This window comes from Ovis canadensis, chromosome 15 (assembly GCF_042477335.2).
Source record: "Ovis canadensis isolate MfBH-ARS-UI-01 breed Bighorn chromosome 15, ARS-UI_OviCan_v2, whole genome shotgun sequence".
Taxonomy (NCBI): domain Eukaryota; kingdom Metazoa; phylum Chordata; class Mammalia; order Artiodactyla; family Bovidae; genus Ovis; species Ovis canadensis.
The window spans coordinates 9165739-9190165 of NC_091259.1; the positions used below are offsets into that span (position 1 = coordinate 9165739).

General features: G+C 40.1%; 2 protein-coding genes across 6 annotated transcripts in view; one reads left to right on the forward strand and one right to left on the reverse strand.

The window, feature by feature from the left end:
• AASDHPPT (aminoadipate-semialdehyde dehydrogenase-phosphopantetheinyl transferase) overlaps positions 1–6743 on the reverse strand; it is a 29138-nt gene extending 22395 nt beyond the window's left edge. Inside the window, exons 1-2 of the mRNA XM_069554785.1 lie at positions 5838–6743; positions 4135–4360 (exon numbers count right to left, since the gene is read on the reverse strand). Coding sequence (XP_069410886.1) covers positions 4135–4360; positions 5838–6020 — 409 coding nt within the window. The 5' untranslated portion in view covers positions 6021–6743. The remainder of the gene's footprint in view (positions 1–4134; positions 4361–5837) is intronic.
• KBTBD3 (kelch repeat and BTB domain containing 3) overlaps positions 6173–24427 on the forward strand; it is a 67537-nt gene continuing 49282 nt past the window's right edge. For 2 of the 5 annotated variants that reach the window (XM_069554780.1, XM_069554782.1), the window contains exon 1: positions 6505–6908. The gene's annotated coding sequence lies outside the window, so the exon portion shown is untranslated. Of the gene's footprint in view, positions 6909–24427 lie in introns of all 5 variants that reach the window. The other 3 variants (XM_069554778.1, XM_069554779.1, XM_069554781.1) reach the window with 3 other exon arrangements.

Sequence of the window (24427 nt, forward strand, 5' to 3'; positions counted from 1 at the left end):
CAAAACTATTCATATACTTCTAACTGCAAAAGCCTTTAGCGGCAGACAAAAATTATTAGAAAAGGAAGGAAAAATCACCAATATTTCCCAACTGGGTGCAGCAGATTATAATGATGACCTATAAAACACCCACCCCCAGGGTTAGGATTATATTGCACTGGCAATTTATCTATACTGGAGCCCCAATATCTTATATTAATAACTCCTTCTCTGGATATTCATTAAACAAATAGTTACTGAGTGCCAAATATACACCAGTTACTTTTGTATAAGGTTCCTTTCTCCATTACGCAGAGAACATAGTGGTAGGTACAACAGTGTCCTTAATTGTGGGCATCTGGCTAGAAGGAAGAAGCCCCAAAACTTCTTAATCCATGATATATTCTCTCCTACCCTGTCACAGCAACAAAGACAACTAGGAGAAGGTGAAAAATGATCTGCACCTAGTAGGAATGTCTAATGAGACAAGGAAAGACTCCTCAAGTTCCTACGTGATGTTTGCATGTTAAGTCACTTCAATTGTGTCCAAACTCTTTGCAACCCTATGGACTGTAACCCACCAGGCTCCTCTGTCCATGGGATTCTTCAGGCAATACTGGAGTGGGTTACCATGCCATGCAGACAAAATGGGAGTAATGGAACTAAGTCTTTCAATATACTGATGATGCCCCCAAAGTCTATGAAGTTAGAGAATCTTAAGAACAACATTCAGAACAAAGTACAATACTTCCCTTGCTGCTATACTAAGTTTTACCCTCCATCATTTAGCAAATCTTAGGAATGTCTCCTGCTCAGTTTCCTCACTCTGATAAGCAGAGTAATTCAGTGAATTGTCAGTGAAGTAAACCAGTGTCTACTTCCTGAGAAACAATCCTGCATCCATTAATCTTCTCAATATTAGTGACAGAGTAACAATACTAATTAAAACTGGAAAATCTCTCTTCCTCAGTGCATTACCGGATATGTCAACAGCTTTTTGGCAATGAAACAGCTAAAGAGTAAAAGGCCTGGATACTGTGATTAGGCAAATTAGAGCAAAGAAAAAAAGACGGTGGATAAAAAAGGCTAATAAAATATAATTAACAGATTATATTGCGTCTCACAGGCATGATTTTCAAGCAGATATCAACCTGATGAGCCAACCATTACTATGTAATTATGCTGACTGCATTCTAAGGAGCAATGGCCTCTCCAGTAATTTCTGATTTCAAGGGAAAATTCATATAAGAAACACAGAAAACTGTGACGTTTACAGGCTCATTTGGATGCTCACTCTGAATCTTCTAGAGCAGTGGTTCTTTCACAATACACCTTCTATGACACTGCAGAAAACTAGATAATCTCTTTGAGAAAAGCATACCTGTGCATACAAAATGTAGAGAACAATTTCAGGTTAAAAAAATGCTTATTTGGGGTCAAGAACCCGTTATACTTAGTACGGCTCCCTTCTGAACAAAGAATAGAGTTTTAACAGATTTATGAATAGGTTAGAGAAAAACCAGCGGGTGGGAAAATTCAACATATGCGAGAGATGATAGTCACAGCCATATTCTGAAGCCTTACTATTGTAGCACAGAATGCTTATTCATTCATTTAACAAATATTTATTATGCATTACTTTGAACTAGGTAAGGGGTAGATGTGATAGTACAGTGGGAAGACAATCATCCTGATAAGTAACTATAAAATGAAGTATATTATTGGAATGAAGGAAATATATTTTATGAGAGCCTAGAGCAAAGCAACCTAGCTTACTCTGAAGGTCCACAAAGGCTTCCCTAAAATAAGACTAAAGTGGAAGCTAACCAATAAATAAGTTATCTGTGCAGAAATGCAGGTGGGCACGATGTTATCACAAATATTCCAGTCCAAGGGAAACACAAGCAAAGAACCTGTGGTGGATGCAGTGTGGAGATTAAGAAATCGCACAATGAAATTAGGAGGACTGCCGGGAGCCAGCGTGAGGAATTCTACCCGTGACAAGGTCATGCGGCAGAGCTCTGATGGCAAGGCTAATCAGACCTCAGGTTTTCCCCCTGGAATTTCCTGAGCATCCACCCCGCCAAAAATAAGAATCTGCCTGCTCTTCCACTCTTCTGATATCCTCTGGAAAAAAGTCAACTCAGGGCTTTAGTCTTCTGCATTTGAAAGGGATGTTTCAGTTAAACCCCCTCTGATAACTCTCTAGCTTGCCTAACAGGTTCCCCCGACCTCTTACAGCTTGTGAATTGCTTACAGCCCCCCAACCGCGAGAGGCACAAAGCTTAAAGGCATCTTAAAGATACAGACCCTTTTCTAAAGAGTTAAAAATCATATTGGTGACGGGTTTTCACTGTTGACTTAACGACTGCTGCCAGGCCTCCATATTCTTTACCTTTTAGGCACCTGGGAGGATGTTAATCAATGTAAACAGGATATGGAAAAAGATACATAGCAGTTTTGATGTTAGCAACACTAGACTTTTGAGTTAATTACTTTTCTCTTTGTTATATATCACTGCACTCCTCTTGTGTCCTTGCTATGTAAGAATGTAACTTTATTTAGTGCTTTCTGAGAATGGCACCAGACTTTGGGAAGATCAACACAAGTTCTGGTTGACAAACCCTTATCAGAAAAAAAGCTGTTAAATGTTAATTGGCCCTTTTGGCTGGAAGATGATGTAAATTACTTAAGACTTGTGTACACAATTAGGTATGCAGAGAGAAAAGCCTGGTTTTGATAAGAGTCTGGGTTGCTAACGCTGCATAACCTTGTGTTACCCATTGATCTCCATGTTTTATCAAAAGTATAAAAGGTCTTCTGAACAATAGAGGACGGAGCCAGTCGCTGGACTGGTTTCCCCAGTGCCTCTCTCTCTCTCTCTCTCCTTTTCTCCCTTTCCCTCCTTACTTTAATTTCAGGCTGAATTCCCATCTGGGGCGTGGAGGCTCGCCAAGTCTACTTACTTGCTCTGGCTAAGACCCGCGCGAAAGGGAGCCTAAGGGAGGCACCCTTAGATATTCAAACTAGCGCTGGTGGCCCAACGCAGATGGTACAAATTCCTTGTCTGGAATTTTATTGGTCTTCCACGTAATCCAAGTTATTCAGCCCTCTTTCTCCACTTAATTTTCCGACTACACTATTTCTTCCTAATCTAATCTTATATTAATAAATAAATAAGTTTTCCTCGCCAATGCCGTCCACCCTTCGAATTCCCTGGATCCACCAGGGCTGGACCCTGGCAGAGGATGTTGGTTCTCTTATTTTAACAGCTTTCTTCTTACCCTGTTACTTATCTTCTGAAAAGTCCTACTCAATATATAATATAATATACATAAAGCAGTGAGTAAAACGTCTTGGCACACAGTAACTGCTCATTAATGTTACTGATGATAAAAATTACAGAGGAGTTGAGAGAGCCTATGTTCTATTTAAATTACTTAAGTATAGTCAACCACACAATAAATGTCAGCAGTTCTGAGTCATCAACTGCAAATTTCTAAGGCAAAATATAAATATTTTAGAAACCGTTTGCTTTTTCTTTTCGTTGTATATAAATGTGCTACAAAGAACTATATTTAGATGTAATACAAATACGTGTTATCTCTGCTTACGGATTATAATATACTTCACTATTGAGATTATTATTTTTTAAACAAGTTAATTAGCGTTAGTCACTCAGTCATGTTTGACTCTTTGCGAGCCCATGGACTATAGCCCACCAGGCTCCTCTGTCCACAGAATTTTCCAGGCAAGAACACAGGTGGGTAACCATTTCTCCAGGGCATCTTCTTGACCCAGGGATATCGAACCTGAGTCTCCTGCATTGCAGGCGGATTCGGAGCCACCAGGGAAGGCCACCAGTTTGATCTTCCTGACAAAGGGATAGAACCTGGGTCTCCCCTGGTGGCTCAGAATGTAAAAAATCTGCCTGCAATGCAGAAGACTTGGGTTCAATCCTGAGTTGGGAAGATCCCTTGGAGGAGGGCATGGGAACCCACTCCAGTCTTCTTCCCTGGAGAATTCCACGGACAGAGGAGCCTTGAGGGCTACAGTCCCTGGGGTCGCAGTCAGACACAATTGAGCAACTAAGCACAACACAAGAACTAAGACAAGACATTTAATAACTCATGTATTACAAAAATGCAACATTACCTGGAAAACTAGTCTTCATTATATCAATTCCAACTTGTAGCTCAGATTCTGCAGCAAGTACAGCATAGTCTCCTTGATGAGAGATGTTAAAGTTGAAATTGGGGTAAGGATTCAATGAGTCTTTTGCAAGAACTGGTTTTCCTTTTGCAGTTCTTTGCAAACGAATATTATTCCAAGGTATATTCAATTTCTCTGCAACTAATTTCCTTATCATCAGACGACCAGCCTGTTAATAAAACATTTGGTAAGTATTGCTGTCTATACTAAAGATTCAAGTAAAACTGCCTATAACATACAAAGTCTGTTTTTGTGGTTTCTAAAATACTTCTTCAAGTATTAAAACTAAGTAGGTATGAAATATTCTGCATTAAGATTTAAGAAATGCTTAAGACAGAAGAGTCAAGTCCCTCTTTAGCAATTCCCTTCATCCCATCAATAAGTAACCAATGTTGACAAGTATTCATCCTTCATTTTTTCTCTAAGTATCCAAATATATGCTCATTTGCGATCCATCCATTTACTTGAAATCCCACTATATGTACTATTCTACCATGTATGAACTTTTTCATTTCTAAGCATTGGGGATTATTTTATGTCTGCACATAACCAATGGCCTGTGCATTTTTAAATGTAGCATAATATTTCATAGCATCAAGGTACCAAAACTTGACTATCCCCCTATTACTGGATATTTTGGGCTGGCTCTGGTTTTGCTATTATATATTAAAAAAAAAAAAAATCCCCCAGTGGGCAATCCTGTTGTACTTACATCTTTGTGCACATGTGCAAGTGTTTCTAGATCACATGTACTTATCACGTGCCTCCACGATAGCAAGACATAACCTATCTTTTTTCACATATACCCATTCCACTCTCTCTCCGATTAAGGTCTAAAATCACAAAAAATACCCAACGACATAAGAAAACAAGGTAGATAACATTTTGCAAAATCTTTCTCAAGTTTTTTTTTCCTTCAGTTCTAACACTGACTGCAACACTTTGAATTTCACGGAAATAGTCACTACTGTGCCTTCAAAAATCAATTAGTCTACATTTCGAAAGAAAAAGTCCTTTGACAGAGGGACATTTTCAGGATAACGAGTCTTTGACGAGATGGCACCCAGAAGCTGTTCCACACTGCGCTATATAGACATCATTTGAAACCTAAGTTTCCATTTGTTGCTAAAAATATATACGTAAAATAAACGATTATATTCAAAATAGTGTTTTCAGAGCTAAATAGTTAACAAGGTATGCCTAAGACCACATCCTTTCTTGGCTTCGGTTTCATCGATAAAAGGAGGCTAGACTCTTCCAGTTCTACGGTGTGCAAGGTTAAACTGATACTATCAGTATTTTTTTAGGGCCTACCACGTTCACGGTGCACAGGGAGACTGGTGGGATATTTAACAGGCTGACTGTGCTATGAGCCCAAGCAAGGAAATTAAAAATAAGGAAAATCCTATTGACAGACCTCCGCAACAGCTATTTTAGGGTATAGCAGGACCTCTCTTTTTAAATGCAACGGGGGAGGGGCTGATTTTTTCTGCGGACGAGGCGACGACAAAGGCGGCGGAGACTAGGCCGGGCACACCCCGGAGTCGCCCGGGGTGGCCGCCAAGGGTCGCGTGTGGGGTCTCTACTGCGCGGCCCACCACCCCGACGGCTGCTCCCCGACCCGAAGCGCGAAAGACCCGCGGTACCAGGGCGGCCTTAGCGTCCCGGGCGAAGACGAACTGGCCGATGCGCTCCTTCTCCTCGGGCTGGATCGATCGCACCGCTAGCAGCCATTCGGCGCGGCTGGGTAGCCACGTGCCACAGGGAAAAGCCCAGCGCACGCCCTCCATCGCCGGCAGCACGCAGAGTCGCTGGGCAAGGAGAACCATCCACCAAAGGCCCTCGCCGCCGCCCCTGGCTCGATGGCGCGGACGCGGGCGGAGAGCCTCCCAGCTGCCCCGGCGCCGCGTGCGTGGACTGGGCGCCGCGTGCGTCCGCAGGACCTCGGTCACGGGGGGCGGGGCTCCGCGTGCGTCCTCCCGCGCGGGGGCGGGGCGTCGAGTGCGTGGGAGGGGCGCCGCGCGCGTCCGCGGGACGTGGCTCACCGGTGACCCTCACTTCACATCACCCGCGCGGCCGCCGCCTCCTCTGTAGCGGGAGCCGGGACCCTGCTCTGCGCTCTGCGTCCTCTGCGTTCTGCGGCAGCGCGTGACCGCGCGCGGGGCGGGGCCTCGGGGGCGCGAGGGGCGGGACGGAGGCGCGGCTCGTACCGGCCGTCGCTCAGACTTGAAGAAGAGGTAGCGCGACAGCGGCGGGAGCCAATCGCAGCCAGGCCTCGGGAGCGGGGAGGCCGGGCTGGAGACTTCGGAGACCGCGGTGCAGGTGGGTGATCGCGGGGCGCCTCGTTCCCGGGGCAGGGCCGGCCCCGTCGTCCGCAGAGAGGAGGGCTCTTTAGCCTCGGCCGCCCATGCCGCTCGTCCTGCGCCGGGGCGAAGGGGCTTCCGTGACAGAGGGCGCCGCGGGGCGCCTCGGGAGTTGTTTCCGGGGCCCCGGGTTGCCTCCCCCAAGACCCAACTCCGGAGGCCTGAGCGACCCGAGGTCCTGCCGGCCCTGTAGCCGCCCCGGCCCCCGAGCCCCGCCTCACTCCTCCTGGAGCGGCGCGGCCCCCGCCTGAAGGCGAGACTTCGGGCGAGCCGCGGAGCCGTGCCGAGGCCGTCAAGGGAGCCAGGGGCTGTTTCTGCGGTTGTCAAGCCCGGGCCGGAGCCCTGGGGAGAAAAGTGAGGTTTCTGTTGTTGAGGCCTCGGTGGTTCCGTTGTTATTACGGGTCCTGGCTCTGAAAGCTGCGGAACCAAGTTAAATAGTTTCAGGAGCCCTTCATAGTTGCTCTGCGCCTTTGCTCAGTTGTTTGTGATCAAAGATCTTGCGGGTTTGGGGCCAGGGAACAGTTGAGATCTGTAGATGAATATAAATGCCCATCTTTGAGATTAAATGCCACGCTGTGTGATTCAGCCGATTCCCTTCTTCTTTGGCTGCCAGAGAGTATTAACTAAAGGCCAGCAGTAGCACTTAACAGTTACCTGCGGCTTACTTCCGTCTTTTTAAAAATGGATTCTATTCTATTTTCATTTATATTTATTTCTGTTAACTTTTCGTGATATCAGCCCCCTCCAATCATTTACAACTAAATGAGATGTTGAACACAAGCAAACACAAATCCTCAAAGGGCTTTAGAATTAATTACTCGCTTCACATATCAATTTAGCCAATACTAAAAACGTGTCAGGTGCTTTATCTGCTTACAGTCTGACAAAGAAGATGAAACATGTCCAAAAAGGTACAGAAAGAGAAAATGTAAAGATATGTAAAGTATGAAGTGCTCATACCCATACCAGCAATGATTGTTACTAATTTCTCTACTTTTAACGTTATGTAGCTAAGCATCGTATTAAAACTTTTCCATTCTTGTTTGTTTGAACTTTTACAATTTTGGTATATTTATGTTTCTGTTTGTAAACCTCTTATATGTTGATTATCTCGCGTGTTCTATGCAGTAATTTTTACTGATGCAGAAACTGAGATGAGAAAGAGAATTTATGGGATTACTTAAACTCAGATTTAGAAATTTATGGTCTACTCTTTTACTATTCAACTAAGCTCTGTGTATTTAATCTATAGAGCCCAATGTAGGCAGGTAATGTGGTGGTTATTTGTACTTGTTCTCTCAGAATATTCTCTGCAACTTCCATCATCGCCTTCCTTGTTTTTCTTTGTCATTCAGGTCTCAAATGTCATACCAAAGAGAATGTTTCCATGGAACATATATAAAAAGCTCACTCTTCCCATTCCCTAACCCCCAGCCCTGAGCCTTACCTTAGTCGACACTCTAATCCCCTTCCCCATCTACCTTTAAAATTCTTACTTGTCCTTGAAGGCTTAGCTCAAATCTAAAGGACTACCACAGTGTACTAAAAAATATATACATATACACATATAGTCTATACAATTCGTTTGACAATTATTCTAGTACTATCTTATGACATCTCTTCTGTTGGCCTGAATTATTTATATGTGTGTTATCTTGCAAATTAGAATATAAACTGCTCAAGGGGGATTTCCTGTGTATCTTGTCCTTTACAAATAGTTTACTTCAGCAAATGTTTTTGATGAACTTTTAATAGACTTTACTCTTCATAAGCCAATACTGATATTTATATTCTACCTTTTTTCTTAAAGACATGTAAAGTGTGCAGTTAATAGCTTGCCTAATTATATGCAATAAACCCAAAAATGTATTGCAGTATTTTTTACTGCATTGGTTAGGGAAAAAAAAGGACTACAGCTTCTGAAAGCATTCATCTTGCCAGATCCTGATCTGTGGCTTCTTAGGATTATGAGAGACTTGTGTTCTGTTTTCAGTTCTATCACCAGTTATCTTTGTGACTTTGGGTAAATCACATAACCTCTCCCAAGGATCAGTTTTAGTAGAAAAGTATCAAGTGAAATCCATCTCTAAAATTTGGTGATTTTTTTTTTTTTTAGTTCATTAGTTTTTTATTCTATTGCAAAATCTTGATTTCCCCTATTCCTTTAATTCCTGTATCCGATCTGTCCCAAAGTTCTATTGATTCTATTTCTAAAATAGAGCTAAAATCTATTTCTAATCTCTAGTCTAAACCACCGTCATTTCTAACCTGAAATACGGATTAGTTTTCTATCTTGTTCAGGAAAGGGAAACATTCTCTTCCTGTGTCTGTCCTCCATGACAAGCACTCCTGAACCAGTCTTCAGAGCTAAGTTTATAAGGCCATGCTATTAAGCACAGTGCTATAGGCCTCCTTATTTAAGCTAAGGAGAGAGGAAACCTGAAAAGTGTTGTGGCACAGAAAAGAAGGGGAAACTAGTTAGCAGTGTGAACACTTCTGAGAGGTTATAAAATGAGGGGAGAGAAGTTAGCATTTGACTGCAAGTTGAAAGTGTGGTGACATTGACATAAACAGTTTATTTTCATTTTTATTTGTATTATTGAAGTAAGGTGGCTTACAGTGTTTCGAGTATACAGCCAAATGATTATATTATATATATATATATATATGTGTATATATAAATGAGACTTTGAATATAGTGCCCTGTGCTACACAGTAAGTCCTTGTTTATTTTATATATGTAGTGTGTATCCTTTAATTCCCAGGTCTCAGTTTATCTCTTCCCCTATTTCCCTTTTGGTAACCATCAGTTATTTTTCTATGTCTGTGAGCTTATTTCTGTTTTTAAAGTTAAGTTTATTTGTATCATTTTTTTAGATTCCACATAATAAGTGATATCATATGATAGTTATCTTTCTGTGTCTGATTTATTTCACTTAGTGTGATAATCTCTAGGTCCATCCATGTTGCTGCAAATGGTATTATTTCATTCTTTTAAATGGCTGAGTAATATTGCATTTGTATATATATCACATCTTCTTTATCCATTCATATGTTGATGGACATTAAGGTTTGTTCGTTGTCTTGGCTATTGTTAATAGTGCTGCTATGAACATAGGGTGCATGTATCTTTTCTAATTAGACTTTGCTTCTTTCTTGAAGTGGCTGTACCAGTTTATATTGCTACCAACGGTGTAGGAGAGTTCCCTTTTCTCCACACACTCTGTAGCATTTATTTGTAGATTTTTTTGATGATGGCCATTCTGACTCATGTAAGGTGGTACCTCATTGTAGTTTTGATTTGCATTTTCCTTATAATGAATGACGTTGAGCATCTTATTATGTGCCTATTGGCCATCTGTGTGTCTTCTTTGGAGAAATGTCAGTTTAGGTCTTCTGTCTATTTTATGATTAGGTTGTTATTTTTGATATTGTGTTGTATAAGCTGTTTGTATATTTTGGGAATTAAGACTTTGTTGACTGCACTGTTTGCAAATATTTTCTCCCATTCTGAAGGTTGTCTTTTTGATTTATGATTTCTTTTTCTGTGCAAGAGATTTTAAGTTTAATTAGGTCCTATTTGTTTATTTTTGCTTTTGTTTCCAATATTCTAGGGGAGAGATACAAAAAATGTTGCTGGGATTTATGTCAAAGAGTTTGTTTTCCTCTAGGAGTTTTATAATATTGGGTTTTGCATTTAGATATTTAATCCATTTTGAGGTTTTTTTTTCCTGTATATGTGTTAAAGATTATCCTAATTTTATTCTTTTACCTGTAGCTGTCCACTATTCTCAGCAGCTCTTATTGAAGAGACTATCTTCTCTGCTGTGTTGTAATTGATTGACTATAAGTGTGTGGGCTTATTTCTGGGCTTACTGACCTTTTGCATTGATCTCTCTGTGTGTGTGTTTGTGCCAAATTTTTGGTTCAGTGACATGAACCATGTTAATAGAGTGAAAGAGAAGAACCTGATTGTCGTGGGTTGAGATAATAACTGGTTGCAAAGTTACTGCAGACAGTTCTTTAAAAAACTTTTTTCTGGGAATAAAAGAATAGAAAGATAGCTAGCAGAGAGTGCAATGTCAAATGGTAAGATTTTTGTTTGATGTTTGTTTAAACATGGGAGATAGTAAAACTTGTATACTGATAGAAAATGTTCAGTAGAGTGGGAGAAATTGTGGATGTATGAGTTAGTATGTGTGTTCACCACTCAAAAGTGTACTCCACAGTGGAGGACCTTGTATCTAATATTTTTGACTCTGTGTCCAATCTCTGGAATAGTGCTTACTACAATAATAGTTACTTCATAAATATTAAATATTTGTTGAATAAATGAATAATTTAGACTGTTTATCTTCTTTCAATTCATTCTTTAAAAAAATTCTTTTTTATTATTATTTACACATCAGCCAGATGGATTATTTAAAAAAAAATCAGATTATGTCCCTGTCTAGTTCAGTCTTCCATAAATCCAGTAGGAAGTCAAGAAACACCTGAAGTAACAGGCAAATTTGGCCTTGGAGCAGGACAAAGGCTAATAGAGTTTTGTCAAGAGAACGCACTGGTCATAGCAAACACCCTCTTCCAACAGCACAAGAAGAGACTCTACATATGGACATCACCAGATGGTCAACACCAAAATCAGATCAATTATATTCTTTGCAACCAAAGATGGAGAAGCTCTATACAGTCAGCAAAAACAAGACTGGGAGCTGACTGTGACTCAGATCAAGAACTCCTTATTGTCAAATTCAGACTTAAATTGAAGAAGGTAGGGGAAACCGCTAGACCATTCAGGTATGACCTAAATCAAATCCCTTATGGATTATACAGTGGAAGTGATAAGTATGTTTAAGGGACTAGATATGATAGAGTACCTGATGAACTATGGATGGAGGTTCGTGATATTGTACAGGAGACAGGGATCAAGATTTACTTTTCCCCAAGAAAAGTAAATGCAAAAAAGCAGAATGGCTGTCTGGGGAGGCCTTACAAATAGCTGTGTAAAGAGGGGAAGCAAAAAGCAGAGGAGAAAAGAAAAGATATACCCATTTGAATGCAGAGTTCCAAAGAATAGCAAGGTGAGATAAGAAAGCCTTCCTCAGTGATCAATACAAAGAAATAGAGGAAAACAATAGAATAGGAAACACTAGAGATCTCTTCAAGAAAATGAGATACCAAGGGAACATTTCATGCAAAGATAGGCTCAATAAAGAACAGTAATGGCATGGAACTAACAGAAGCAGAAGATATTAGAAGAGGTGGCAAGAATACACAGAAGAACTGTACAAAAATGATCTTCACAACCCAGATGATCACAATGGTGTGATCACTCACCCAGAGCCAGACATCCTGGAATGTGAAGTCAAGTGGGCCTTAGAAAGCATCACTATGAACAAAGCTAGTGGAGATGACGGAATTCAGGTGAGCTATTTCAAATCCTGAAAGATGATGCCGTGAAAGTGTTGCACTCAATATGCCAGCAAATTTGGAAAACTCAGCAGTGGCCACAGGACTAGAAAAGGTCAGTTTTCATTCCAATCCCAAAGAAAGGCAATGCCAAAGAATGCTCAAACTACCACACAATTGCGCTCATCTCACATGCTAGTAAAGTAGTGCTCAAAATTCTACAAGCCAGGCTTCAGCAATACGTGAACCGTGAACTTCCAGGTGTTGAAGCTGGATTTAGAAAAGACAGAGGAACCAGAGATCAAATTGCCAGCATCCACTGGATCATGGAAAAAGCAAGAGAGTTCCAGAAAAGCATCTATTTCTGCTTTCTTGACTATGCCAAAGCCTTTGACTGTGGATCACAACAAATTGTGAAACATTCTTCAAGACATGGGAATACCAGACCACCTGACCTTCCTCTTGAGAAATCTGTATGCAGGTGAGGAAGCAACAGTTAGAACTGGACATGGAACAACAGACTGATTCCAAACAGGGAAAGGAGTATGTCAAGGTTGTATATTGTCACCCTGCTTATTTAACTTCTATGCAGAGTACATCATGAGAAACGCTGGACTGGAAGAAACACAAGCTGGAATCAAGATTGCCAGGAGAAATCTCAATAACCTCAGGTTTACAAATGACACCCCCCTTATGGCAGAAAGCAAAGAAGAGCTAAAGAGCCTCTTGATGAAAGTGAAAGTGGAGAGTGAAAAAGTTGGCTTAAAGCTCAACATTCAGAAAACTAAGATCATGGCATCAGGTCCCATCAGTTCATGGCAAATAGATGGGGAAACAGGGGCAGACTATTTTTTGGGGCTCCAAAAATCACTGCAGAAGGTGACTGCAGCCATGAAATTAAAAGACACTTGCTCCTTGGAGGAAAAGCCCTGACCAACCTAGACAGCATAGTGAAAAGCAGAGACATTACTTTGCCAACAAAGGTCTGTTTAGTCAAGGCTATGGTTTTTCCAGTAGTGATGTATGGATGTGAGAGTTGGACTATAAAGAAAGCTGAGTGCCGAAGAATTAATGCTTTTGAACTGTGGTGTTGTAGAAGACTCTTGAGAATCCCTTGGGCTGCAAGGAGATCCAACCAGTCCATCCTAAAGGAGATCAGTCCTGAGTGTTCATTGAAAGGACTGATGTTGAACCTGAAACTCCCGTACTTTGGCCTTCTGATGGAAAGAGCTGACTCATTTGAAAAGACTCTGATGCTGGGAGGGATTGAAGGTAGGAGTAGAAGGGGACAACAGGATGAGATGGTTGGATGGCATCACTGACTCAATGGACTTGGATTTGAGTAAGCTCCGGGAGTTGGTGATGGACAGAGAGGCCTGGTGTGCTGCAGTCCATGGGGTTGCAATGAGTCAGACACAACTGAGCGACATAACTGAAATCCAGCTGCACTTAGAATAAAATCCCAGTTCCTTGCATCTTACAAGATCCTGCACGAGGTAGCACCAGCCTTCTGTAGGCCTGTCTCTCCAACATTCTTGCTGTCATTAACTACACTCCAACAATGCTGGCCTTATGTCATATTCTAAAACTGAAGGACCCTGGGGCTTAATACATAATTTCTCTCACCACCCCTGCTTATTTTTCAGATGTTAACTTATGACACCAGCTCAGGAAGGCTCTCCCTGAAATTATAGTGGATTGAATGCATGTTCTCTGGAGCCAAACTTTCTGGGTTTATAGCCCATCTCCCTGCTTACTTGCTATCCATTATTATTTTCAAGATTTTGTTTCAAGACACTGTGAAACCATTTTTCATATTTTAATTCACATACATAGGTAATGACAACTATGTCATGACTTCTGCCCAACAGAAGTGATTATAAGGTATATATCAATTTTCAGGTATGTTAAGCCTCATATTCTCTGGGTCTATAAAATAGAGATAATAGTAGTATCTATTTTATAGTAGTTGTTTTGGAGATTAAAGAGTATGTAAAGATGTAGTTACAGAGTCTGGCACAGAGTAACGTTATGTAAGTTTTCGCTGTTACCATCTGCAACTGAATACCATTCACTGTTCATTTTTGTTTTCTTTTTCCAGTTGTTTCTTCACAGAGTTTATTATAATTTATAATTTGTCAATCTTTTCTATATACTAAACCTCAGGAAAGCAGCGATCATGTCTACCTTTATTCTCCTTGCTATCTCTAGTGTATAATTCAGTGCCTGGCATATAGTTAGCACTCTGTAATAAATATTGAAATAGAATAGCTAGAAATGTCAGTGACCAAACTTCTGTCAGTGGGAGACTTAAAGAAATCAGAGCCTGCATCAGTCATAGCACAGCTTTAGTTTAATATTCCCCTTCTATCAATTTGCATATGTTCCTTTGTTGTTACTTAATATCAAAGGCTTGGTTATTAGGCTTGGTACCTGTACTTTTAGTGACTAAATTTTTTAAAATCAAATTTTAATGGAAGACATTAAAAGAAAAGTGAAATTTTGAAAATTGATTCAGTGTTTTCAGCAGGAAGGTGAAGAGAAAAATGCCATTTAACTATGACACAGCTTTTCTTGACTTGGAAGTTTTCATTCTTATGGCAAGCTCTTTTAAAAATAATCGTAATCAACCTTGTACACACATTTTAAAAAGTAAGCAAAATTAATTTGCTGAGATAATCACATTCAGAGTCTTAACTCTTCTGTTCACCTTCAACTTAAAGTTGCAGTGTCCAGGTTTTTCTATATAATGTTGTTCTCTGTTATCAGGAACATTAGTGATGTCTCATTTTTTAAACAAAATCAGTGTCCATTTTTATCTTCATGGTTTTCTTCCAAGACTGATACACATCTTTCACATTTTGATGCACATAACACATGTAATAACAAATATGTTATGACTGCTGTTTAACTAAAGTGGTTATTAGATACATTTCCATCAATTTCAGATGTGTTAAGTATGAAAAGTTGTATCTTAAAATTAGTGAAATATGATATTGAATTTATAGAATATTTTGAAGAAAAATAAGTGCCTACAAATCTTTTATCCAGATTTAAGAATTGTTTAACATTTAATAATGTTTATTGCTAAGTATACATTATTATTGATTTTGACCACTAATGTTTATATACGACTTGACAATATTAATGTCATTTAAGCATCACTGCAGTGCAGTGTAATTTAGTGTGTCCATTTTGCAGTTAAGGAAGCCAGAGCCTTAAAGAGCATCAGTAGGGGTCACTAATCAGTGATGCATCATCTGGAACCCTATTCCTTCACCTCTCAATCCCAGGTGGTTTGCCATTTGCAAAATACACTAATATTAGGAGTGAAAGTAAAAGTCACTCAGTCGTGTCCGACTCTGTGATTCCATGGACTGTAGCCCACCATTCTCCTCTGTCCATGGGATTCTCCAGGCCAGAATACTCAACGGGTAACTGTTCCCTTCTCCAGGGATCTTCCCAGCCCAGGGACTGAACCCGGGTCTCCCACGTACAGGTGGATTCAGGCTTCCCTGGTGGCTCAGTTGGTTAAAGAATCTGCCTGCAATATGGGAGACCTGGGTTGGGAAGATCCCCTGGAGGAGGGCATGGCAACCCACTACAGAATGTTGGCCTGGAGAATTCCATGGACTGTATAGTCCATGAGGTTGCAGAGTCAGACACGACTGAGCAACTTTCACTTTCTTTTACCCCCTGAGCTACCAGGGGAGCCTTGTATTATTAGAGACTTACTGAAACTAAATTTAAGAATAGAAAGTTTCAGCTTCTTGGATTTATCCTTGGATTTTACCTGTTTCATTCATGATAGTGTATATATGTCAATGCTACTTTCTCAATTTGTCCTACATTTTCCTTCCCCCGCTGTGTCCACAGATCATTCTCAATGTCATGGTTGGCATTTATTCTCCGTAAATAGGTTCATCAGTACTATTTTCTAGATTCCATATGTATGGTTTTTTTTATATGTATGTTTTAATATACAATTTTTGTTTTTCTATGACTTACATTACTCTGTGTAACAGGCCTTCATCCACCTCACTACTTCTAACTCAAATTCCTTCCTTTTTATGGCTGAGTTTGGGCTTCCCTGGTGGCTCGGCTGGTAACGATTCCGCCTGCAATGTGGGAGACCTAGGTTTGATCCCTGGGTTGGGGAAATCCCCTGGAGAAGGGAACGGCTACCCACTCCAGTGTTCTGGCCTGGAGAATTCCATGGACTATATAGTCCATAGGGTCACAAAGAGTTGGACTCAACTGAGCAACTTTCACTCACTCACTCATTCCATAGTATATATGTATTACAGTTTATCCATTCATTTGTTGATGGACAACTAGATTGATTTCCGTGTCTTGGCCATTGTAAACAAGTGCTGTAGTGAACATTAGGGTGCATGTGTCTTTTTGAATTGTTTTTTTAAGGGTATATGCTCAGTATTGAGATTGCTGGGTCGTATGGTATTTGTATTGCTAGTTTTTAAAGAAATTTCCATATTGTTCTCCACAGTGGCTATACCACTTTCAGTTTAGTTCAGTTCAGTCGCTCAGTCTTGTCCGACTCTTTGCGACCCAATGAATCGCAGCACGCCAGGCCTCCCTGTCCATCACCATCTCCCAGAGTTCACTCAGACTCATGTCCATCAAGTCCGTGATGCCATCCAGCCATCTCATCCTCAGTCGTCCCCTTCTCCTCCTGCCCCCAATCCCTCCCAGCATCAGAGTCTTCTCCAATGAGTCACCTCTTCCCATGAGGTGGCCAAAGTACTGGAGTTTCAGCTTTAGCATCATTCCTTCCAAAGAAATCCCAGGGTTGATCTCCTTCAGAATGGACTGGTTGGATCTCTTTGCAGTCCAAGGGACTCTCAAGAGTCTTCTCCAACACCACAGTTCAAAAGCATCAATTCTTCGGCGCTCAGCCTTCTTCACAATCCAACTCTCACATCCATACATGACTACTGGAAAAACCATAGCCTTGACTAGATGGACCTTAGTCGGCAAAGTAATGTCTCTGCTTTTGAATATACTATCCAGGTTGGTCATAACTTTTCTTCCAAGGAGTAAGCATCTTTTAATTTCATGGCTGCAGTCACGATCTGCAGTGATTTTGGAGCCCCCCAAAATAAAGTCTGACACTGTTTCCACTGTTTCCCCATCTATTTCCCATGAAGTGATGGGACTGGATGCCATGATCTTCGTTTCCTGAATGTTGAACTTTAAGCCAATTTTTTCACTTTCCTCTTTCACTTTCATCAAGAGGCTTTTTAGTTCCTCTTCGCTTTCTGCCATAAGGGTGGTGTCGTCTGCATATCTGAGGTTATTGATATTTCTCCCGGCAATCTTGATTCCAGCTTGTGTTTCTTCCAGTTAAATAAGCAGGGTGACAATATACAGCTTGGACACACTCCTTTTCCTATTTGGAACCAGTCTTTTGTTCCATGTCCAGTTCTAACTGTTGCTTCCTGACCTGCATACAGATTTCTCAAGAGGCAGGTTAGGTGGTCTGGTATTCCCATCTCTTTCAGAATTTTTCACAGTTTATTCTGATCCACACAGTCAAAGGCTTTGGCATAGTCAATAAAGCAGAAATAGATGTTTTTCTGGAACTCTCTTGCTTTTTCCTTGATCCAATGGATGTTGGCAATTTGATCTCTGGTTCCTCTGCCTTTTCTAAAACCAGCTTGAACATCAGGGAGTTCACGGTTCACATATTGCTGAAGCCTGGCTTGGAGAATTTTGAGCACTACTTTACTAGCATGTGAGATAAGTGCAATTGTGCAGTAGTTTGAGCATTCTTTGGCATTGCCTTTCTTTGGGATTGGAATGAAAACTGACCTTTTCCAGTCCTGTGGCCACTGCTGAGTTTTCCAAATTTGCTGGCGTATTGAGTGCAGCACTTTCACAGCATCATCTTTCAGGATTTGAAACAGCTCAACTAGAATTCCATCACCTCCTCTAGCTTTGTAGAGATGCTTTCCAAGGCCCACCTGACTTCACTTTCTGAGATGTCTGGCTCTAGATTAGTGATCACATCATCGTGATTATCTGGGTCGTGAAGATCTTTTTTGTACAGTTCTTCTGTTTATTCTTGCCACCTCTTCTTAATATCTTCTGCTTCTGTTAGGTCCATACCATTTCTGTCCTTTATCGAGCCACTTTGCATACCACTTTACATCCCACCAACAGTGCAGGAGGGTTTCCTTCCTCAGCTTCCACTCCAGCATTTATTGTTTGTAGGTTTTTTAATGATGGCCATTGTGATCTGTGTGAGGTGATACCTCATTGTAGTTTTGATTTTCATTTCTCTGATAATGAGCAATGTTGGGCATCTTTTCGTGTGTTTATTGGCCATCTGTAAGTTTTCTTAGTAGAAATGTCTGTTTAGGTCTTCTGCTCATTTTTTGATTGGGCTATTTGTTTTTCTGATGTTGAGATGTGTGAGCTGCTTATACATTTTGGAGAATAATCCTTTGTCAGTTGCTTCATTTGCAAATATTTTCTCCCATTCTGAGCATTGTCTTTTAATCTTGTATATTGTTTCCATTACCTTGCAAAAGCTTTATAGTTTAGTTAGGTCCCATTTGGGGCTTCTCTGGTGACTCAGTGTTGGGATGACCCACAGGGATAGGATGGGGAAGGAGGTGGTAGTGGGTTTCAGGATGGGGAACACATGTACACCCGTGGCTGATTCATTTTGATATATGGCAAAACCACTACAATATTGTAAAGTAATTAGCCTCCAATTAAAAAGAATATATATATATATATATATATATATAAAAGAATCTGCAGGAAATGGCAAGAGTCATGAGTTCGATCTCTGGGTCAGGAAGATCAATTTGAGGAAGAAATGGCAACCCACTCCAGCATTCTTGCCTGGAGAATCCTATGGACAGAGGATTCTAGTGGGCTACATCCCATAGGGTCACAAAGAGTCAGCTACACTGACGCCACCAAACATTCATGCCAGTCCTGTTTGTTTATTTTTGTTTTTATTTCCCTTACTTTAAGAGGTGGGTCAAGGAGGATCTTATGTCAAAGACTGTTCTACCTATGTTTTCCTCTAAGAGCTTTATAAGTTGCTAGCCTAACATTTGAGTCTTTAATCCATTTCAAGTTTATTTTTGTGTATGGTGGTAGAAAGTGTTCTTTTCATTGTTTTATATGTGGCTGTCCAGTTTTCCCAGCACTGCTTATTGAAGAGTCTTTTCTCCATTGTATAGTCTCCTTTGTCAAAAATAAGGTGCCCATAGGTATATGGGTTTATCTCTGGGCTTGCTTTCTTGTCCCATTGGTTTGTATTTCTGTTTTTGTGCTGGTACCATACTCTTGATGACTATAGCTTTATAGTATAGTCTGAAGTCAGCAAGGTTGATTTCTCCAGCTCTGGTTTTCTTAAGATTGCTTTGGCTATTTGGGGGTCTTTTATTTTTCCAAATCATGAATTTTTTTGTTCCAGTACTGTGAAAAATTACATTGGTAGTTTGATAGGGATAACATTGAGTCTGGAGATTGCTTTGAGTAGTATAGTCATTTTCACAATGTTTTTCCAATTCAAGAACATGGTATATCACTCCATCTGTTTGTGTTCTCTTTCGTTTCTTTTACCTGTATCTTATAGTTTTCTGCATACAGGTATTTTGTCTCTTTAGGTTGGTTTATTCCTAGCTATTTTATCCTTTTTGTTGCAGTGGTGAATGGAATTGTTTCCTTAATTTCTCTTTTTGATTTTTCATTGTTAGTGTATAGGAATGTAAGGGGTTTCTGTATATTAATTTTCTATCCTCTGACTTTACTGTATTCATTGATTAGCTCTAGTAATTTTCTAGAAGGAGAAGGCAATGGCAACCCACTCCAGTACTCTTGCCTGGAAAATCCCACGGATAGAGGAGCCTGGTAGGCTGCAGTCCATGGGGTCACTAAGAACCGGGCACGACTGAGTGACTTCACTTTCACTTTTCACTTTCATGCATTGGAGAAGGAAATGGCAACCCACTCCAGTATTCTTGCCTGGAGAATCCCAGAGACTGAGGAGCCTAGTGGGCTGCCGTCTGTGGGGTTGCACAGAGTCAGACATGACTGAACGACTTAGCAGCAATAGCAGTAATTTTCTGGTGGCATCTTTAGTGTTCTATATATAGTATTTTTTCATCTACAAACAGTGAGAATTTTACTTTTTCTTTTCCAATCTCTACTCCTTTTATTTCTTCTTCTCTGCTATAGCTAGGACTTCCAAAACTCTACTGAATAATAGTGTTAAGAATGAAAACCCTTAATCATGTTCCTGATCTTAAAACGTTTTCAGTTTTTCACCATTGAGAATAATGTTTTTCTGTGGATTACTTGTTCAGTTCAGTTCAGTCGCTCAGTCATGTCCGACTCTTTGTGACCCCATGAATCGCAGCACGCCAGGCCTCCCTGTCCATCACCATCTCCCAGAGTTCACTCAGACTCACGTCCAGCAAGTCTGTGATGCCATCCAGCCATCTCATCCTCTGTCGTCCCCTTCTCCTCCTGCCCCCAATCCCTCCCAGCATCAGAGTCTTTTCCAGTGAGTCAACTCTTCACATGAGGTGGCCAAAGTACTGGAGTTTTAGCTTTAGCATCATTCCTTCCAAAGAAATCCCAGGGTTGATCTTCAGAATGGACTGGTTGGATCTCCTTGCAGTCCAAGGGACTCTCAAGAGTCTTCTCCAACACCACAGTTCAAAAGCATCAATTCTTCGGCGCTCAGCCTTCTTCACAGTCCGACTCTCGCATCCATACACGACCACAGGAAAAACCACAGCCTTGACGAGATGGACCTTGTTGGCAAACTAATGGGTCTGCTTTTGAATATGCTATCTAGGTTGGTCATAACTTTTCTTCCAAGGAGTAAGCATCTTTTAATTTCATGGCTGCAGTCACTTGTACATGACCTTTATTGTATTGAGGTATGTTCCGTTCCTATCCACATTCTGGAGAATTTTTTATAATTATATTTATTTTAAATTGGTTGATTGCTTTACAATATTAATTTCTCTCATTCATCAACATGAATTAACCATAGGTGTACATATGTCTCCTCCCTCTTGAACCTTCCTCCTACCTCCCAACCTTTCCCACCCCTCTAGGTTACCACAGAGCCCCAGTGTGAATTCCCTGAGCCATACAGCAAATTCCCTTTGGCTGTCTGTTTTACATGTGTTAGTCTATGTGCCTCCATGCTGCTATCTCCATTCGTCTTGCTGACTCCTTCTTCTCTCCTGCCCTTGTCCATAAATCTGTTCTCTGTGTTTTCTCCTTTGCTGCCCTGCAAGTAGGTTCATTATTACCATCTTTCTAGATTTCATAAATATGCATTAATATATGATATTTGTTTTTCTGACTGACTTCAGTCTGTGTAATAGGCTCTAGGTTCATCTACATCATTAGAACTGACTCAGATGTGTTCCTTTTTATGGCTGAGTGGTATTCCGTTGAATATAGGTACCACAGCTTCTTGATCCATTCATCTGTCAGTGGACATCTAGGTTGCTTCCGTGTCCTAGCTATAGTAAATGGCACTACAGTGAACATTGGGCTGCATGTGTCTTTTTCAGTTTTTGATTCCTCAGGGTATATGCCTAAAAGTGGTATTGCTATGTTATATGGTAGTTTTATTCCTGATTTTCTAAGGAATCTCCATACTGTCTTCCATCATGGCTCTGTCAATTCATATTCCCAGTAGCAATGCACGAGGGTTTCCTTTTCTCCATACCTTCTCCAGCACTTGTTTGTGGACTTTTTGATGATGGCAGTCTGACTCGTGTGAGGTGATAGCTCATTGTAGTTTTGATTTATATTTCTCTAATAATGAGTGATGTTGAGTATCTCTTCATGTGTTTATTAGCCATCCATGTATTTTTGGAGATATGTCTGTTTAGGTCTTTTGCCCACTTTTTGATTAGATTGTTTCTCTGGCATTGAGTTGTATGAACTGTTTGTATATTTTGGAGATTAATCCTTTGTCAGTTGTTTAATTTGCTATTATTTTCTTCCATTCTGAGGGTTGTCTTTTCACCTTTACAGTTTCCTTTGCTGTGCAAAAGCTTTTAAGTTTAATTTGGTCCCACTTATTTATTTTTTTTCCATTTCAATTGTTCTAGGAGTTGGTTCATAGAGGATCGTATTATGATTTATGTCATGCAGTGTTCTGCCTATGTTTTCTTCCAAGAGTTTTATAGTTTCTGTAATTTCTATAAAGCTAGTTTTATAGTTCACATTTAGGTTTAATCCTTTTCAAGTTTATCTTTGTGTATGGTGTTAGGAAGTGTTCTAATTTCATTCTTCTACACATTGTTGTCTAGTTCTCCCAGCACCACTTATTGAAGAAGCTTTTTTCCCCACTGTATATTCTTAACTCTTTTGTTAAAGATAAGGTGCCCCTAGGTACACGGGTTTGTCTCTGGGCTTTCTATCTTGTTCAGTTGGTCTATACTTTTCTTTTTGTGTCGCTACTGTACTGTCTTGATGACTGTAGGTTTGTAGTATAGTCTGAAATCAGGTAAGTTAATTCCTTCAAATCCATTCTTCTTTCTCAAGATTGCTTTGGCTATTTTGGGTCTTTTGTGTTTCCATACAAACTGTGAGATAGTTTTCTTCTAGTTGTGTGACAAATGCCATTGGTAATTTGATTGGGATTGCCTTGAATCTGTTGATTGCATTTGGTAGTTCAGTCATTTTCACAATATCGATTCTTCTAAGCCAGGATCATGGAATATTCCTCTATTTATATCATCCTTGATCTTTCATCAGTGTCTTACAGTTTTCTGAATACAGTTCTTTTGTCTCCTTAGGTAGATTTATTCCTAGGTATTTTATTCTTTTTTTTGCAATGGTAAATGTGATTGATTCTTTAATTTTTCTTTCTGATTTTTCATTGTTAGTATATAGGAATGCATGTGTTTTCTGTGTATCGATTTTGTATCCTGCAGCTGTACCATATTCACTGATTATCTCTAGTAATTTTCTGATAGTATCTTTAGGGTTTCTTATGTACAGTATCATGTTATCTGCAAATAGGGTTTTATTTCTTCCTTTCCAGTCTGGATTCCTTTTCTTTCTTTTTCTTCTCTGATTGCCGTAGCTAGGACATCCAAAACTATGTTGAATAACAGGGCACCCTATCTCACAAGTGGTCACCCTTGTCTTGTTTCTGATCTTAGAGTGAATGCTTTTAGTTTCTCACCATTGAGAATCATGTTTGCTGTTGGTTTGCTGTAAATGGTCTTTATTTTTACAGTAGATTCCTTCTGTGCCCATTTTTGGGAAGAATTTATTTTAACATGCATGGGTACTGAATTTTGCAAAAACTTTCTCTGCCTTTATTGAGATTATCATATGGTTTTGTCTTTCAGTTTGTTAATATGGTGTATCACATTGATTTTGTGTATTGAGGAATTCTTGCATTCCTGAGATAAATAAACCCCACTTGATAAGGCAATATCTGATGCTTTTAATATGTTGTTGGATTCTGTTTGCTAGTATTTTCCTGAGAATTTTTGTATCAGTGTTTATTAGTTATTGACTTCCCAGGTGACACAGTGGTAAAATAATCTACTTGCCATTACAGGAGACTCAGAATCACAGATTCAATCTCCAGGACAGGCAGAACCCCTGGTGTAGGAAATGGGAAACCACTCTAGTATTCTAGCCTGGAAAATTCCATGGACCGAGGAGCCTGGTGGGCTACAGTTCATGGGATGGCAAAGAGTCAGACCTGAAAGCATGCATGCAGCACATGTCATCAGTGATACTGGCCTGTAATTTTCTTTTTTTGTGTATGTTTGTCACGTTTTGGTATCAGGGTGATGGTGGCCTCATAAAAGGAGTTTGGGAGTCTTCCTTCCTCTGCAGTTTTCTGGAAGAGTTTGAGCAGCATATGGGTTAGCTCTTCTCTAAACTTCTGATAAAGCTTGCCTTTGATGCTACAGGGCTTTTGTTGGAAGATTTTTTTCTTAGAGTTTTGATTTCAGTGTTTGTGATTGGTGTGTTCATTTTTTTCTATTTCTTCCTGGCTCACTCTTGAAAGGTTGTACTTTTCATAGAATTCATCCATTTCTTCCAGCTTGTCCACTTTATTGGCATATAGTTGCTCATAGTGGTGTTTTATAATCCTTTGTATTTCTTTATTGTCTGTTATAACTTTTCCTTTTTCTGTTTTATTGATTTGGGTTTTCTCCTTTTTTTTTTCTTTTCCTTGATGAGTCTGGCTAACAGACTTGTCAAGAGTCTGTCAGTTTTGCTTGTCTTCTCAAAAAACTAGCTTTTAGTTTCACTGATTTTTCCTATTGCCTTCTTCATTTCTTTTTCATTTATTTCTGATCTGATCTTTATAATTTCTTTCCTTCTAACAACTTTGGTTTTATTTATTTATTTATTTATTGTTGTTATTTTTCTAGTTGCTTAAATGTAAAATTAGATGGTTTATTTGATGTTTTTCTTGT